Below are 18,506 nucleotides of genomic sequence, written 5' to 3' on the forward strand. Positions count from 1 at the left end.
ATGGGCTGGCATGGCAGTGCCACTCCACAGCCGGTGGCCTCCTGGCTTCGATTCCTGGTCAGGCCGCTGCTGTCTGTGCACTCGGCACATTTTCAGGCTTTTTTTGGGAAGTCCGCTTTTGTTTCTCCACTGCAGAGATGGGCGTGTGGAGGTTGATCTCCTGAAGCTCTTCAGATTGTCCCTCTAGAAGTTGGCGCGAGTTGGGCCCTGTTGTGGACTGGCACTCCCTTTAGGAGTACCAACACCATCTCAAGGGCGGTGTGAGTCAGTCTGATGGACAGGAACATGCAAAGAACTTGGGAGGAAACCTCCTCGGCCATCTCCGGAAAAGGAAAAAAAAAAAGAGGCCAACCTGGAGAGCGAAGTGGGCGCCTGGAGCTGCGAGGGTCAACCCTAATTTCTATTAATCAAGAGCCTCGCGTATTTAAACGCCATGCGACAAAAAAAAAAAACCAAAACGATAAAGGGGGGTGCGTCGTCCTAAGGCAGGCAGGCAGCCGCGCGCCACCATCACTCACAGGCCTGATATTAAAGACTCGCTGCCATCACACTTTATTGCTTTTCATAAATGAAGATATATGGGCAGGCCCGCCTTATTTGCAGGATTTGACGCTCCGTCATGTCTTATTTATTAACGGAATGGGAATTCTGAGCGGGGCTCTCCGGGGCCCTGCCTTCATATTTTAATATGAAATGTCGCGTGGTTTGCATGCCATCATGGAGCGGAGGGGCTTCTGTCCTTAAATGTATAGGTGAGCTAATTCGGTTCATTACGGGACGAGAAATTTGAGCCCCTTAAATGTCATGGATGGACCTTTTCTAATTCGTTTACGTTTTTTTTCCCCTTAGCATTCCAAAGCGACTTACAATATTTACTTAATAATCATAGAGTCCAGTAAATTTAAAGGGGTGTCTATTCTGTGAACTACGGGGCAAAAACAATTAGAGCCCAGTTACCTGAACAGGGGAACCTTTTCTGACACAATTGCATTTATTTGTTTAGCAGATGCTTTTATCCAAAGCGACTTACAATGTTTACTTCATTTTATTTGCAGAATGAGCAACTGGACTCTGTTAAATTTAAAGGTCTGCCAGTTCTGTTCATTATGGGACAAGAGATTAATTAGAGCCTTTTACATTTAATAAGCCGGGACAAGAAGTCACAGCCTGCTAAATTTAAAATAAAGACATATCTTTGTGATTCATTTAAGTTTATTTATGTAGCAGACGCTTTCATCCAAAGCAGCTTACAAAATTTGCTTAATCACAATTACAGAACAACAGGCTGGACTCTGTTAAGTTGAATAATAATTATGGGCCCAGTAAATTCTGTATGTACAGTAGGGGGGCTTGTTGTAGTCATTCAGGGGCCAGCAATTTGAGGCCCTTAAACTTAACGGGTGTCCTCCTCTTCTCTGACACATTTAGTGTTTCACTTGACAGACCCAAGCGACTTTCAGTATTTATTTAGTAATTACGGGACAAGACGTTTGAGGCCTGTACATGTAAAGGCGTGCCTCTTATCTTAATCACGAGACTAAAAATTAGAAAATTCAATGGGCGCACCTCTTCTACTGCTTTATGTATTTATTTAGCAGAGGGGCTTACAATATTAGTAATAATTAGAAAATAAGCAATTAGACCCCATTCGGTTTAAAGGTCTGCCTATTCTATGCATTACAGGACAAAAAATTGGTGCCTGTTAAATTTAAAACGTGTTTCCTTTTCTAATACATTTACATTTCTTTATTTAGCTGATACTTTTATCCAAAGTGATTTACAATATTTGCCCAATAATCACAGAACAACAAATTCCACTCTGTTAAACCTATTTTAATAATTACGGGTCCATTAAATTTAACAGGTGAGCCTTCTCTTGTAAATACGGGACACGACATTTGAGCCGATTATGTTTAACAGCAGGTTTGTGTCCTTTCAAATCACTTAGCGGTCCAAAGCAACCTTCAATATTTATTTAATAATTAAAGGGGGCCCAGTAAATTTAACAGGACTGCCTATTCTCACACATATAGGTATAAAGCGACTTACAAGGCTAACTAAATAATCGCATAGAGCCTGTGAAGTTTAACAGGGGCGCCTATTGCAGTAGTTACGGGACGAGAGCGGAGCGTCTGCTCTGTTGGCCCCCGCTGAGAGTCGCCTCGCTCCGTCAAGTTGGGGTCGTCTCGCTGTTATTGGAGCGTTGTGATCTGTAGTGAGTGTCGGGGACAGGTTGAGGTGGACATCTGAGAGGAATGAGGGTCAGTAGGACCACCAGGACAGAATACATGTATGTGGATGAGAGGGGGGTCAGTGGAATGGTGAGGATGCAGGGAGGTGGATGAGTTTAAATACTTGGGATCAACAGTACAGAGTAACGGGGAGTGTGGAAGAGAAGGTGAGGAAGAGAGTGCAGGCAGGGTGGAGAAGAGTGTCAGGAGTGATTTGTGACAGACGGGTATCAGCAAGAGTGACAGGGAAGGTCTACAGGACGGTAGTGAGACCAGTTATGTTATATGGGCTGGAGACGGTGGCACAGGAGACAGAGCTGGAGGTGGCAGAGTTAAAGATGTTAAGATTGGCATTGGGCATGACGAGGATGGACAGGATTAGAAATGAGGACATTAGAGGGTCAGATCAAGTTGGGAGACAAAGTCAGAGAGGTGAGATTGCGTAGATTTGGACATGTGCAGAAGAGAGATGAGGGGTACAATGAGAGAAGGGTGCTAAGGATAGAGCTGTCAGATAAGAGGAGGAGAGGAAGGACTGAGAGAAGGTTTATGGATGTGCTGAGGTGTTGGTGTGACAGAGCAAGATGACAAGGACAGGAAGATATGGAAGATGATGATCTGCTGTGGTGACCCCTAACTGGAGGGCAGCAATGGCTGGACGTTTTTTTTTTTTGCGATTTTTGTTCATGTTTCTTTTTCTTAAGAGCGCAGACTGGCGAAGTGGCTGGCACTGAGCAGGCCACCCCTCTTGTGCTGTGCACTGTTGGTTCTTCTAAAGCCCCTTTGCCCAGGGTGTTGCACACATTTGTCGCGACTGAAGTGTGTGTTCCTCTATTAGCACAGGTGAGTGGCAGCCTTGTGGTGTTCAGCTCTGTGCCATCTAGCGTTGGGTCTTCATTGCTGAAGTGCTCAACCTCAATACATTTGTGCACAGAGGTGGGCCGTGACTGACCCAGTGAGTCAAAGGCAGCTGGCATTGTTATGCTGTATCAGTTCTACCCGACAGGGACCCGAATCACTGTGCCACCTGGCTGCTGTGAAGACGCCCGCCAGGGCACCACATCGAAATCATGGAGGGATCTTCCGCGCCTTCTCCCCTTGCACCCTCCACTGGCGCTGGTTCATTGATACTCTCCTTCACCCATCCCATTCTGGGTATCTCCTTGGTGAATATGGAGTCCTGAGGAAGACGCCAATGTTCTCTGTGTGTTTTATTAACAGTTTCCGGCACGCGCACTGTGCCTATCAGGACGCCCCCCCAAGCGATCTCCCCATCCTAATTGTGGCCCACCCGCGTCCAGTTAAGTGACACTTTCCTCCATTGCAGATTCCGTTCTGCAGGAAATTTAAGAGCCGGCAAAGCTGAACAGATCGATATGTGCCTCGGAGCGTGAATTAGAAATGGGACTTTGTGTGATGTCATAAATATTCATGGCCAAGTGCACGGGCGGCGCGCTCATTCTAGGTGGCATCACATGGCGCAAACACAAAGAAGAAAAGAAAAAATAGGCGAGCAGAATCACGTTAGGGACACGGAAAACGAGCTAGAAATTCGGGACTGAGCCTGAAAAGTCCAAAGTAGTTCTTCAGTCCCCCCCTGAGGTGGGCATGCCCCGTTTATCAGTCTTCAGGGTGGCCCTGCGCCAAACGTTAATTGCACTGGCGTAACTGAAAACCCCTGTTAAGGAGTCAGGGGGACTGGAATTGTTTTCTTTAAGGCACGAGGTGTGGAGTGATTTATCGATAAGTTTTTCTTTCTTTAGACCCCCATCACCACACACACACACACACACCCCCTCAGGCGTGGACCATTGGTTTAATCTGCAGTGTTTCAGTAGCCAGTGGGCACCCCATGAGAGTCTGAGGGTGGGCTTTGAAAGCGGTTTGGCGTCTGAGCCGAGGTGTGCCTCGTGTCTCCAGTTGCATCTCCTTTATTTTCAACAGAGTCCAGCTGCAGACGCTGAGGGGGGCGGCCGCTTTGCATTATAAGTCTGCGATGCCACACGATGTGCCCGGTTACTCTGTGGTTAAGTTTAAGGGTTGTCTGACTCAAACACTGACAACCGTCCAGTAAACCAAGTGGCAAAAGCATGCAATCTGATTGGCTGTTCGACGGAGCACCGGAGGTCTGCAGCCATCGAGTGCTCCTCCTATAGGCAGACGCCTGCAATCCACCTCACCTGCGTAAAAGGAAAAGCGACTGTCTATTAGTGTGTCCACCCAGCTGCTGTGTGTCTGCCATTCCAACAGATGGAGCACCACAAACATTAACACTGTTTTTACAAGTCCCATACCAGAGACGTATACATCGTATTTGTCATTCCCACAGATGGCACATCAGAAGCATTTGTAGTAATGCATATTACTTCTACCTGCATTACAAAATAAATTCCCACAGGTGGTGCGCTGCAGATGTTAGCGCTGAGGTCCACGTTGATTGTTTATATTTTTACCCGCCTACCTAAGACGGGTAGCTCAGCTAGTTAGCCCGATGAATGTGTCGAGTGGTGTCTCTGGCAGCTGTTACTGTCTGACAGTCTGGACCTCGCCAAGTATGTAGGCGATCCTTTGCCCCCGAGCGCCATTCACTTTGCATTGAGGTATGTTTGGAGGCCGAGGCTCATTACGGTATTGTGGTCTTTATCGATGGAACGCTTTCTGTTACTCGTTTACATTTCTCGCCTATGAGGATTCTAGAAGTGGTTGTGATCAGCGGCTCTCATGTCAAGCTCGTTACACCGTGCTGGTTATCCAAACGATCACCAGGGCTGAAACAATTCAAATGAATAAAACACTTGGATTAATAACAATAATGATAATAATAATAATAGTAGCAGTTGTGAAAACAGGCAGATGTTTTTGTTTATCGCGGTTGGCTTGGGATGATTACAGGATTGGGTTGTGATGATAGGCTGTCATGTTAAGCCAAGCTAACAGAAGAGTGGCGCGCAGGCAGTGGAGACGAACACTTTGAAAGACCTAGGGTTACTGCTACTAGCAAAGATGGCCGTGCACGTTTGGTTTTCCTCTTTGGCTTGTCGTGATGGGACGATTATTTCTGATTAGGAGCTGTCATGTCAGATTACTGCCAGTCAGTCACTGGGGCCAAAATGAAGGAATGAATGAATTACGCCAGATTCTTATTTTTTATTATTAGGTCATTACTGTCGTGTGGGAAACGCTTATTGGCGGATGCAACACAACATGTTGATCACTCACTAGTGCCGTGAAGAGAGAGTAGTACTACCTGAGATAGGTACATGTCAACCGCACAGGATAAATACCATAGATATGAAAGGCACTATGTAATGTAGGGACTGTACAGTACAGCGTACAGACTGCAGTGAAATTCTTCATTGTATGTGCTTATCAGCTTGCAGCATATTTGAAAAATCCACCTTAATAAAAGGATGAGTGACGGTGTGCCTGTCTGGGTGTTCGTCCGACTGCTCTGTGTCTGTCATTCCAACAGATGGAGCATCGCAAACATTTGTAAATATCAAATGCGTTTTTCATTCCAACAGATGGTGCATCAAAAGCAGTAACACTACTTTTACAAATCCCGTACCAAGTGTCATATGACATATATGCGTTGCATTTGTCATTCCAACAGATGGTGCATCAAAAACAGTAACACAACTTTTACAAATCCCATACCAAGTGTAATATATATGCATTGCATTTGTCATTCCAACAGATGGTGCATCAAAAACAATAACACGGCTTTTACAAATCCCATACTAAGTGTGATATAACAGAGACCTCTGTATTGCATTTGTTATTCCAACAGATGGCGCTACACAAACATTTACACTTCTTTTACAAATCTCATGCCAATTGTCATATAACACAGACATTGCATTTGTCATTCCAACGGAGAGAGCATCACAAGCCGTAACACTGCTTTTACAAGGCCATACCAAATGGCATGTAAAAGAGACGTGTGCATTGGCGGGTGGCGGATCACAAACAATTGTGGTAATGCATTTTATCACTACACATGTTTGTGATGCACCATCTTTTGGAATGACAAATTCAATGCATTTTAGTAGTACATGCATTACAATTTACATTCCAACCCATGGTGCACTGCAAACGTTAATGCGGAGCTCTACATTGCATACTTAGATTTCAGCCCATCTTAGCTACTTTTAGAATATAGTTGTGTTTTAGAACAAGGTGTACAGTATACATTACAGGGCCATTATGAGAAGGAGAGGGGCTGTTAATAATGCAGATAGTTGGGCGGGACAAGATGATTGAGTGACAGCTGGCTGGGTGGGGCAAAATCAGTGTATGAGGTCATTCACGACTGTCCCTTGTAGTCAGTATAGTGAAATGTTTACCTGCATGTGCCAATCATCATACAACACAGTGCCAGTCTCCAGCACCATGATGAGTGAGTCAAACTATATAAACCTTGTTTATAAGGTGGTGGTCTCTGTGGGGTCTGTGCTGGGACTTGCGGCTCTTTGTAATATGCAGTATACAACAAATGAACATAAATAAGAAGCGGGTTAAACTTGCAGACGTTATGAAAGTAGATGGAATGGCAGACTCAGTCATTGAGAATCAGCCGTGTCTTTGTCGACGGCCCTTGGTAGATTTGTGTGTGTTGACGTGTAATGTAAATAAATGTAAAGCACCACATGTTGGAATTCAAACTGTTAGATTGTAATACACACAGTGGCAAGTCTGAAACTTGACAACACCCCTCCTGAGAAGGAGCCATAGTGGGCTGGTCACTGTCTACATGCAGACACGGTACAGAAGCCATTGGGAAGGCTTGCAGAGATCTGGGTTATATAGCGCCCTGATGTGTGGGTTATGTGACGCACTGGTTAGGCCCCATCTGGAGTGCTGTATGCCAGTTTGGTGTCTGGGCTACCAAAAAAAAAACATGGCAGCAGTAGAGAAAGTTGAGAGAACAGAGACTAGGGGGCTGAAGAAGCCGAGCCTTTTCTGTATAAGCAAATGGAGATGAAGAGGTGACATGGCAGAAGTGTTTTAAAAATTATAAACAAAACTCAGTCCCGTGGATTTCACCCGTTACTTATGAATGTGTCACACTATGAGGAACATTACTAGTGAGGCCTCACCCGGGAGTGCTGTGTGCTGTCCATGTGATTAAAAAGACAGAACAGCATTGAAGCGAAGCCGGAGGAGAGCGACAAAGAGAACTCGGCACCACGGAGAGCGGCCTACCAGCCATCCAGTGCCACTTGGCAGATTCAGCACCATGGACAGCAAGCAACGCGCCGGGCCCCCCAGATCAAGTGTTGACAATCATGAAGGGAATCGGCACAGCGGGCGCCAGCTGTTACTTTAAGATACATTTCTGCTAGAGATTCCTTTGGTAGAAGGTTTTGCCCAAAGTTTGTCTTCACACAGAGAGCCCACCAGACGCCTGAACCGAAGAGCCCCAGTAGTGTAGACGACAGTAGGGCTTTAGGAACCTTGAGGAGGCGAGCGGAATCGGTGGTGTTGAATTGTCTGGTGTTTGTGTTGTGCCCACCCTATGATGGGCTGCCATTCTGTGCAGGGTTTATATCTTCTTTGTGTTCGATTCATGGATGTGTTAGAGGAGCTTGTTGGGCTCAAAGGCCTGAAGATGAAGAAGAGTGCCATTTGGCAAAGTCCGTCGGGATTATTAAAGTGATACCCGGCTACTTGCTTTGTCTGGATGAGTCTTCAATAATACAACGGACGCCTGCCTCTTCGGACCCCCGATTAATGAGTTTAATGAGTCAAGCATTCATTCTTTGCTGTTTTGCATTACTGGTGGGATTACGAGATACACTTAGGGGGTCACCAAATAGTTGACTGACTGACAGATTCCATAGCCCTGTACCCCCGGACGGTACGCTGCTCTGCCTGCAGGGCTCCTGGTTTAAACCCAATTTATTTCTTTTTTGACTTACTCAGCACATCTTAATGGTTTTTTTCCCCCTTTGTTCTCTTCTTGTCCCCGCAGGTACGACTATCGAGAAATGCTGCACAATTCAACTTTTTGCTTGGTGCCTCGAGGACGCCGGCTCGGTTCCTTCAGATTCCTGGAGGCCCTGCAGGTAAGACCCTGAAGGGGGATAATATGTGTGGGGGGGGGGGGGGCATGGGGTGGCCGTGTTTGCTGTTTGGACCCTCGGGTGTCCACTTGTCTAGGTCTGACCCACTTCAGCCAATCATTTTCCTGCAAGGAAAAGGTCCTCAGTGCGGTGAAGAAGTGTTTGCCCCCTTCCTGATGCCCTCTGGTTTTTGTTCCCTTGAATGGCGTCTGATCTCTAGACAGTAAGATTAAGGGGGTCTCAGTGATCACACTGTAGAGCCAGTTAACTGAAAGTGCCCATCTCTGGGGTGTGGAACATGAATCCCTGGAGAGGAGAGCTCCCAGGACTAACCACTGAGCCACCTCATCCCCTAGTGTTAAAAAACTTAACGCCAATGCTGCTCTAGTTTAGTACTTTAGACTTTTAATAATGGGCCGAATTATAAAAAGGAAAAATGGAGCTCTGCAGGTTATTGTGGAGAGTCGCGTTCAATAAATTACTGAGGACCAGAGGGTCCTGAAACGTTTGGGACTGTAGAACCACTCGGACTGGGGTCTCACTGCTGGCCTCTTCAGTTGTAAAAGCCTGAGCTTTCGTTTGCGTGTTTATTGAGCGGACCTCGCGCTTCATTCCATTGTGCCCTGAAAGTCAGTTTGCCAGCCTGTTTTTTTTTTTTTTTTTTTTTTTTTTAATCCTGATGGGGAATGGGGGCCAAATAAAACAAAGTGGTGCCCAGCGTTTGCAAAGTGGCATAAAAGAAAGTCTGATCAGGAGTAAATGTCCTCCTACAAAAACACAAAGGCCCATTCTACTTTTGGTGACATTCGCTCGGCACGTGGGCCTTGTGCTTTGACTCATTACTTGACTGCACTGATGTGCTTCTGTCCAGGTGGGCCTGAGGGTGCGGGGCTGCCCTGCTTGGCCGTTTAACAGCGTGGCGGACATTCACGTGTTTCTCTCCTGCTTTGTTTCCAGGCTGCCTGTGTCCCCGTGATGCTCAGTAACGGGTGGGAGTTGCCGTTTTCAGAAGTCATCGACTGGAACACCGCGGCTGTCATCGGCGATGAACGATTGTTATTGCAGGTGAGTTGCATGTTGTTAGTCCTGCCGTCTCACTCTGGGTACCAAGTGGGCACGCTCCCCGTGGCAGTGGCCAGTCACAGAGTGCATGGAGTTAGCACATTGCCTGTGTGGGGTCTGCATGCTCTTCTGATGGCTAAGTGGGCTTCTCTTCAGTTACCCCTCAACTACTGGATGTGGGCAGTTGGCACCAGTAAATTGGCACATGCAAGTGACTGTGCCCAATGATGGACAGGCGCCTCGTCCAGGGTGTGTCTATGACCACATGCAGGTATAAGCAGGGTGGCACAATGAAAGAATTATCAAGAGATAGCAGCCACCCAACTGCCCGGTGGAGTCAGCAGGCTCTCCTTGTCTGGGTGGGCTTTCCTCAGCTACACACGTTTTATACCCCCAGCAAGACCATTAAAGTTCATTGACACCCAACATTGACCCAGTATGAGGGTGTGAGGCCATGAGAGTTCACTGGAGTGGCACACAGCTGGCATGGGCAGCAGCTCATTGCTACACTGAACTGAACTGGAGGGTTTGGAAATGGATGGACATCTTGGATTAAATAGAATGAGAAAACTCTGTTATATAGCGCCATTCGTGTCTCTTTCACATCTGTCTGTCTTCTCTCTGTACCTCTCACATTTCTGATATGGCGCCTTTCACTTCTATCTCGTTTATGTGGCGCCCTTACCATGTCTCTCTGTATATGTATAGTGCTTTTCATAGCTATTTCTTTTATATAGTGCCTTTCACACCATTCTGTATGTATTGTACCTTTCTCATGTGTCTGTTACACAGTGCCTGTCATATCTATCTCTTTTGTATAGTGCCTTTCCCGTGCCCGCCCCTCTATCTCTCTCTCTCTCTGTCATATCTTGATTAACTGGTTTGTGAGCTCACTGGTTGCTGGCTTGTTGTCTGGTGCTGTGCTAAGAGGGACACTTAGTAACGGACAGCCCGCCTCTCCTCACTCACAAGTCGTTTTTGTCTTTGCTGTATAGCACGGCAGAATGTTGAAGGGGGGGGGGGTCCCCCCATCTCCCCCAGGGCTTTCTTCTCAGAACTGTGAAGTGACATTTTGGAGTCCAGTCATTCATCTGTTCAGATACAGGGCTGGGTGCCAGTCCTGGACTCAGCGGTCAGGTCAGAGTTGCCCAGCATTTTGGGATGAAAAGCCCTACATGGTCACTGGAGAACACAAAGCACTGGAGTTGGGGTTTGAACCTGGGGCTCTGGAGCTGCGTATCACGTTTCATTTCAGTTTCAGTATTAAAGTGCCAGGGCACACAACACCACTGGGCACACAAGACTGGTGCCAGCCCTGGACAAGAAGCCAGCCTGTCATTTAAAGTGAGTGACCTCCAACTGTCCAGCCTACTGAATGCAGTACAGGCCATGGGGTGGCAACACCTCCCAGCAGCGTGGCATTCAAGGCAGGACCATCCCTGGACGGGACGCCAGTCTGTCATCACAGTTCTTCTGCTTAGGCGCCATTTCTCAGTCTGTCTTTCTTTTTGAGGTCAGCGGTTTATTATTTCCACATTACACTGAATGAAAACAGACAGCTGTGACAAAGAAATCTCTTCTGCAAACAATCGGGTCGGCAGCCGGAAAGAACACAGCGGCGTCCACCACTGATAAACAGGCCTGCCGTCCAGCTGCGCTTTATCTCTGAACTCCTGCAACGGCCGACCGCATGAAACAAAACAAACGTCCACGTCACATGGGGACCTGCTCACTGATGGGATTAGTGGCTTCAGGACCATCCAGTGGGGAAGGGGGGCGGTGTGGGTGACGCTGACTCCAAGTGACCCACACACAGCGCCCCCCTGGCTTCTCCTCAGGATCTTTAATTAGTCTCCACAGACCCCCAGCCTTGCTTTGTGTAAACATCTGCTGCCCACTTCTGGGTCGGTGGGGGGGGCTGGAGCCAATCCTGGCAGTGTAAGACCAGCCGTGGAGGAAATGCCAGCTCATATTTGGGCAGGCTGATGTGTTATGTGGGGCCTTTTCTTCATCTGCCTGTCTATCTATCAAATATTTAAAAGGTGGCTGTGCATTCGTACGTCTTCAGACCCCTTCTTCACTTTATTGCGTTGTTGGATTTCATTTTAAATGGCTGAATTTCTCCTCTCCATATAACCCATAATGATAAAGTGAACACCTCTGTTCAGAAAGGTTTGGCGAATTTTGTTCAAAATCAAATCCCGAATCTCTCCTTCCTAGAAGCATTCAGACCCTCAATGCTGTACTTTGTAGAAGCCCCCCTTTGGCTGCCATTCCATCTTTGAGTCTTCTTGATGAGTTCCCTACAAGCTTTGCACACCCGGGTTTGGGCAGTTTATTCCATTCTTCCTTGGCAGAACCTCTCAAGCTGCGCTAGACTGGGTGGGACACGTCTGTGATCTGCCATCTTCAGGTCTCTCCACTCATCTATGGGGTTGTCTGGACCAGTCTAGGACAGACAGACAGACAGACAGAGACTTGTCCTGAAGCCACTCCACTGTGGCCCTGGCTGTAAACTTGATGTCGCTGTCACCCCTGTCTGAGGTGCGGGTTTTCTTCAAGGACCTTAGTCTTTGGCTGCATTCATCTCTGAGCAGTCGTCCCCGTACCTGCACTCCCATATCATGATGCTGGCACCACCATGCTTCACCATACTGGGCAGGTGACAAGCAGTACCTGATGCCCACTGCACACGGGGTTTGAAGTTCAGTTTATGTCTCAGCAAACCAGAGAATCTTCTTCCTCCTGCATTCTGAGCCCTTGCAATGCCTTTTTACTCGAGGGCGATGTCCATAACGCCACTCCACCGTAAACGCCTGGTTGATGGAGTGCTGCTGAGGTGGTCCTCCTTCTGTCAGGTTCAATTCGAGTGACCATTGGGTTGTTGGTCACCTCCCTGAATGAGGGTGCGCGGTTTCTCACTTTGGCTGGATATCCAACACTAAGAATAGTCCTGGGGGTTCCAAACTTCTTCCGTTTCACAATTCTTGAGACCACCATGCTCCTGGGAACACCTCAAGCTTTAGAAGTGGCTTTATCTGTTTGCTGTGATGAAGTAATTTTGATCATGGAGGTCTCCAGAGAGTTCCTTGGCCTTCATGGCTTAGCGTTTGTCCTGACCTGCCGTGTGAATTGTGACCCTCTATGCACAGGTCACACATGAGCTAAATGATGTCTGGTCAATTCTGTTTGGCGCCGGTGGACTCCAGTTAAGTTCTAGAAACTTCTCAAGGAGAATTAAAGCAAACAGGCCGGACTTGAACACCGCGAAGGCTCTGATTTACTTACAAAATGTGAGATTCCTCTTTTGAAATTTTCATAAATTTGCAAACCTTCCTGTAAAGTTGTTGTCACTTTGTCATTGTGGGTTATTGTGTGTAGACTGAGGGGGCGAAAAAAAAATGACAAATTGACCCACTTGAAATGAAATCTTCAACACGATCAAGCACAGAAGTGAGGAAGGCAGAGTGATTTCTTGGTCCATGGCCCCCTCTGAGCCCAAGACTTGTGGGCTTTTCTCCACTCTGGTGCTACAGCATGACATTCAGGTGGCAGCAGAGATGTGCCTTACGATGTGGTGTGGTGATCTGAAGTTGCCAGGGTTGGTCAGACATTGTCCAGGTGCAGGCTTTGGGGGGACATCCAGCTGGTCTGTCTCTCAATGTACTGCTTGATCTTTCAGTGCCCCCTCTTAACACTTAGAGGTGCATGCTGTGCCTGTGTTTGCTTTTATTTAACACCCTGAGACCCTCCGGTCCATTCGGAACCCGCGTCCGATAAAAAGCCCGTGGATCATCATGGCCGACAGCATGCGGGTAAGTCGATAGGCAGGAGTTTTCAGCTGACTCTGCACTCGGGTCGATGCCACGGTGCTGTCAGAAATGAGACGACTGCTCACCACCTGTCCTGTCCTCTCTTGCAGATCCCGTCAACGGTCCGATCCATCCATCAGGACAAAATCCTAGCACTTCGGCAGCAGACGCAGTTCCTGTGGGAAGCTTATTTCTCCTCCGTTGAGAAGATTGTATTGACTACTCTGGAGGTCAGTAACCGCCACAATTTGGTGGTCTCTTATTATTGGGTTGGTCTACTGTGAAACTAATGAAGCTTAAACTTCAGGGCCCCTAATCCCAGAGGGGGCCCCAGGAGTGACTTTGCTCCACATTTCTTGGTGTCTCCTGTATGAGGAGGGGCTTTGAAAAAGAAGAATATCATGGAATTCACTACTGTGGCAGTTTGAATGAAAATCTTGGATGTAGTGGTTACTTGTTTAAACAAATGAGTACAACGTGGTGTAAATAGAGACAAGAGTCTTACGGCCAGACGTGAGGATTGTTGGCATCTCTCAGACTGACAACCTGGCTACAGACCACCATTGTATTGGAAAACTCATCAGAAACTTCCAAAGACTTTGGTGGACAGTCATCTTATCCAACGATCTTGACCATACATTGTTCTGCTCTCTTGCTAAATGAATCTTAGCCTGGAGAGGTCTGTTAGTTTTTTTACATTTAAGATGTCTCACTTTAGGATTTCCAAATGTTATATCTGTCTTGGTGTCTCAATAAACACAGGGAACTCCTGTCTCTGTATGAAGAGGGGGCCCTGAGTCGCCCCCTTTTACAGGGGGCTTGGGTTACAGCCCCCCATTATTTGTTCAGCTCCATGCTCTTCATTTTATTATGAAGACAAACATTTGAACTTAAATAGGCAAACACGTCTGTGAATTTAACCCGACTCGCTCAGAATGTGTCTCACAGTTTGGATTGTGAGGTTTCCTGAACTCTGAGACCTCGAGGGTCCTTGAGCAGATGGCCATTTCACTCCTAACCAACCCATTCGTTGAACCCTCTCGGCCAGGTGCACGGCCTGCGGATTGAGTCGTTGGTTATTTTGTCAGCTCGCGGATTTCGTCTGAGCCCCCATCTTGGCTGTCACTGAGCGTTTCAAGGTGCACTCCCTCACCCTGGGCTCTCCATGCTGTCCCATTAGCCTTTTCCCTCTGCTGCCTCGCGGCTCCTGACAGCCCACAATCACTTTCATTTAGCCGCATGTTTGTGCTAAAGTTAGATACCTGGCTCGGCCGGCCATACGTTTGCTTACGCTGACGTGTCACTTGAAAACTTCTTGGGAATCACATGTGACATATGGAAATTGCAATCATCTGCATTGAGGAGATTAAAGCCCTCATGCCTTATTCATGGCCGCTCTCACAGGTTCCATCACAGATGTGTGCAGAGATTGACCTCTCAAGTGCACACTTAGAATGGCTGTGTCCGTAAATCTGAGGGGCTCGGCATGAAGAGCTGCACGTGGACCGCATTGCGAGCAAAATGTTGTGAGCCTCGTATGTCAAGGGAAACACCAGTGAAACCAAACGGTTTTAATGTGACAACCTAAACCTACTGATCGCTGGTTTTCCAATTCACTCCTGGGGGAACCCCCCCAAGACCAGTGCATCATTCTAGCTTTCAACTGGTCTCCGTTCACCACATTTTCCCGTACTCGACTTGATGCCTTGAAGACTGGCATAGCACACGCCATGGTGGTAGCCATGTCTGCAGAATGGGCTGAGTGGAGAATCTCTAAATCCACAGCTTCACATGGCAGGCCAAGTCAGCCGTCGAGTGTCAATGGGGACTCATGAAGCAGATGGCAGACGTGGCTTCTTCCTTGTCGCTCCTCTTTTTGTGCAGATGGTTGAGCTGCCGATGTCTTCGCCAGTCCCAGTCACTGACTTGAGTGACAGTTGATGTCCCCGTGCCAGTCTTTGATTGACAAACTCGTGTCTGTATGATGGACGTCACTGAGCTCCAGACTTTGTGCTTCTCCCCAAGTACCCTGATAATGTGCACACCGACACCAGGCATGTGTGCCAACTCCATACACGGAGTGGGCAGCCCTGGCACTGAAGCCCAGGAGTCTGGAGCCATGAATCAGCAGCTGTAACTGCAGTGCCCCCATTCTGTTATCTCTGGTTGAGGATGGTGGGATTGCAGACCCCCTGGATTCTGCCTGTGCTGTTTGATTCCCTGAGATCGCTCTGTGTTATATCCCATACTTCTTTAACGGACTTGGGACAAACAGCCTTCTTTTCCAGGACTCCATTACAGCCGTCCTCAGTGTTCGCCATTGCACATGCAGTGTGCGGCTGGACGTCTTCTTGCAGAATCGTTGTGCGGCCTGTGCTGGTCTCCTATTAGCCCGAGTTCCCCCTTTTTGCAATGGCAAAGAGCCTTCATGGTAAATGGTGGAGAAATTCAGATGTACCCTGACCACCCCAAGAACATGGGTCTGAATGTGTGGCTGTGCTTACGAAAAGAAAGCGTGAACAGATTGCCTCCCACCTGATCCTCATTCACATTCCTCTGCTCACTTTTATACATCTTCTGTCATTCCACTGCCACATTTTGACATCCGTGATGGGCTGCTGTCCTGTCTGAAGTTGGTCTGTCCTTTGTGCCCAGTGCCACCAGTACAGGCCCTGGTGATCCTGAATGGGATTAAACAAGTTCAGAAATATGTTGTGTTGTCTCAACTCTAAACGCAGGAAGTAAAAGATCCCAAAAGTATTACTGGGGCCAGGTCAGAATCACATGGTCCCAGTGCCTATCCCAAATTCATTAGACCCCCAGGTAGTCTGACACACGTCTTTGAGAGGAAAACATCCAAGTACCCTGATAAACGTGCACATGGACGCCAGGCATGTGTGCCAGCTCCACGCAGAACGATCCCGGCTGTGATTCTGTGCCCCTTTGCCAGCCCTCATTCTGTTGTCTGTGGGGGGTGATGATGGGATTAAAGGTCACCCGGCTGCTGTCTGTGCTGTTTAATTCCCTAAGATCATCCAGTCATTGTGGTACGCACTTCTCTGATGTACTCAGAATAGACAGCCTTCCTTTTGTGGCCTCCATCACAGTTGTCCCCGTGTTAGTCATGCGTTGGCGCATCCAGTGTGCAGTTGGATGTCTGCTTGTGGAGTCACCTTGTGGTCTGTGCTCATCCCCCTTATGCTTATTCAAAGAGCCTTCACAGTACATAGTGGAACAATTTGGATGTTCCCTGGTTACCCCACCTGGTCACGGACCTGAACCTGTGACGGTGCTTAGGGGAAAACAAGTGTGAACAGATGGCCTCCCCCTTAATCCTTAACACATTCACATTCCTGCGCCAGCTTTTATGTATCACCTGCCATTTTCTCTTTTATTATCTTTGCTGAGCTGCTGTCGTGTCCGGGGTTGGTTTGTCCTTTGGGCCCAGTGCCACCAGGACAGTCCCCGGTGATCCTGAAGGGGATTGTACAGGTTCAGAGATGTCATGTTATGTTACATCAGTTGTCAACACAAGAAGTTAAAGACCCCCAACAGTATTCCTGTAGCCAGGTTGAGTTGAATTTCGTTGGAAGCATACATGAGGGGGGACGTCAGTGTACCCCTCTGTACAATGTGCTAATCAACCTGGCTGTATGCTCTAAATAACGTTTAATCGGTAACCAGGGTAGAGTTGTGAGCTCCTCCTGTCTTTGTAATTGCGTCTTGAATGCCTCTGTAAGATTACCATCGCATGCTTCTGTGACAACACGATGGGAGCCGACCCGGGGGATGAATAATCACCGTAACACGCAGGCTGGCCCCGCTTAGTGGCTCTTATTTCATTTGTCCTCCTCAAAGTGTGTTTTCTAACAGCAACGGGCAATTTGATGTTCAATTATTATTGAAGACCTTTGGCCGTGTAGTGCGACTGTTGCTAAAATATGCCTTGGCATTGGTGAGGGGCTGAGGAAGCAGCCCCAGTGTCCTCCAGTAGAGACTGCGCCTTAGTGGGCTCTCCCCGCTCGTCATGGTGAAGATGCACGTACTGGCGTCTCCCAGGTGACATCTTGACTTTGTTGTTGTCTTTTCACAGATCATCCAGGACCGAATCTTTAAGCACATATCACGCAACAGCCTGATTTGGAACCGCCATCCAGGAGGCCTGTTTGTCCTGCCACAGTATTCCGCCTACCTGGGAGACTTCCCCTTCTACTTTGCTGCTCTTGGTAAGCATTGGGGGGGTCTCGCCTTGGGGTATTCAGGGGGATAGGAAATATTCCAGATGCAATGCTAGTGTGTGCTCTCCATGCTAATTAAGAAACGGGCCGGCCTTTGATGTCCGTTTTCGTGAAAGGTGGTGCCGGAAAAGTTAAATTACTACAAGGTAAAATAAAAAACGATCTCCAGACATCAAAAAACCTGCTAAATCAGGTTTAGGCAATAAGGGTCTGTCTATGAGACCACTTCCAGATTGGATTGTCTTTCCAAGCTGTTTTCTATTAACTTTTCCTCCACCTTCATTTGCTTAATTTGCCATAGCCGAGCAAAGCAAAGCGGCCTTGCGTAAAAATGACGACGGCTAGCAAAGAGCTCAGGAGACTGTAGTGAGCAGCTCAGGACAGTTGGGGGTGCCAGAGGACACCACCGGAGGGGGCACAGGCGGAGCTGCCGTCATGTGGTTTGTTATTTCAGTTGAATTCTTAATGTTCATGTTGTATTGTTGAGGCACTTTGATCATCTAATTATAGTAAAAGAACGGATATTCTTCAGGGGTCCGAGTATCGTCCAGCTGGCTATGACGTAGGGCGCTGATCTCTCTGTCTAGCACGTGTGGCACATTTCATGTCAACTGAGTGTCTTGTCTTTCCTGTCTGTCTGTGTGTTCACCTGTTATCTACTGTGCCCATCGGTCATATAGTGCCTTTCATTTTTATTTATCTATTACTGCACTCATTTCATTCCTATCTATGCATTATATGGTGGCTTATATTTAACTTTTTAGCGATATAGCGCCTTGTCTATCAGTCTCTTTACTTACCTCTTATACAACTCCTTATCTATTGCACCTTTCATCTGTCTATGTATCAAATATAGTGCCTTTCATATCCATCTGTCAGTCTCTTATTGTGTTCCTTTCACCTTTGTGTCTATTGTGTCCTTACTATCTCTCTGTTGAGTGTAGTGACTCAGTCTGTCTGTCTTGTTTATTTACTTACCTGCTTTACAGAACCTTTCATATCTACCTGTACATCTATTATATTGCACCCATACTGTACAGTATAGTGCCTTACCCATCTATATATGTATATTTAACTATATATTGCCTTTCATATGTC

At 47.4% G+C, this 18,506-nt stretch overlaps 1 protein-coding gene across 1 annotated transcript in view; it reads left to right on the forward strand.

The window, feature by feature from the left end:
* Window positions 1-18,506, forward strand: part of ext1b (exostosin glycosyltransferase 1b) — a 183,636-nt gene that overhangs the window by 128,723 nt on the left and 36,407 nt on the right. Inside the window, exons 2-5 of the mRNA XM_028817549.2 lie at window positions 8,206-8,299; window positions 9,254-9,361; window positions 13,281-13,400; window positions 17,264-17,396. Of these exons, the coding sequence (XP_028673382.2) occupies window positions 8,206-8,299; window positions 9,254-9,361; window positions 13,281-13,400; window positions 17,264-17,396 (455 nt within the window). The remainder of the gene's footprint in view (window positions 1-8,205; window positions 8,300-9,253; window positions 9,362-13,280; window positions 13,401-17,263; window positions 17,397-18,506) is intronic.

The sequence above is a fragment of the Erpetoichthys calabaricus genome, chromosome 13, assembly GCF_900747795.2.
Source record: "Erpetoichthys calabaricus chromosome 13, fErpCal1.3, whole genome shotgun sequence".
Lineage (NCBI taxonomy): Eukaryota > Metazoa > Chordata > Cladistia > Polypteriformes > Polypteridae > Erpetoichthys > Erpetoichthys calabaricus.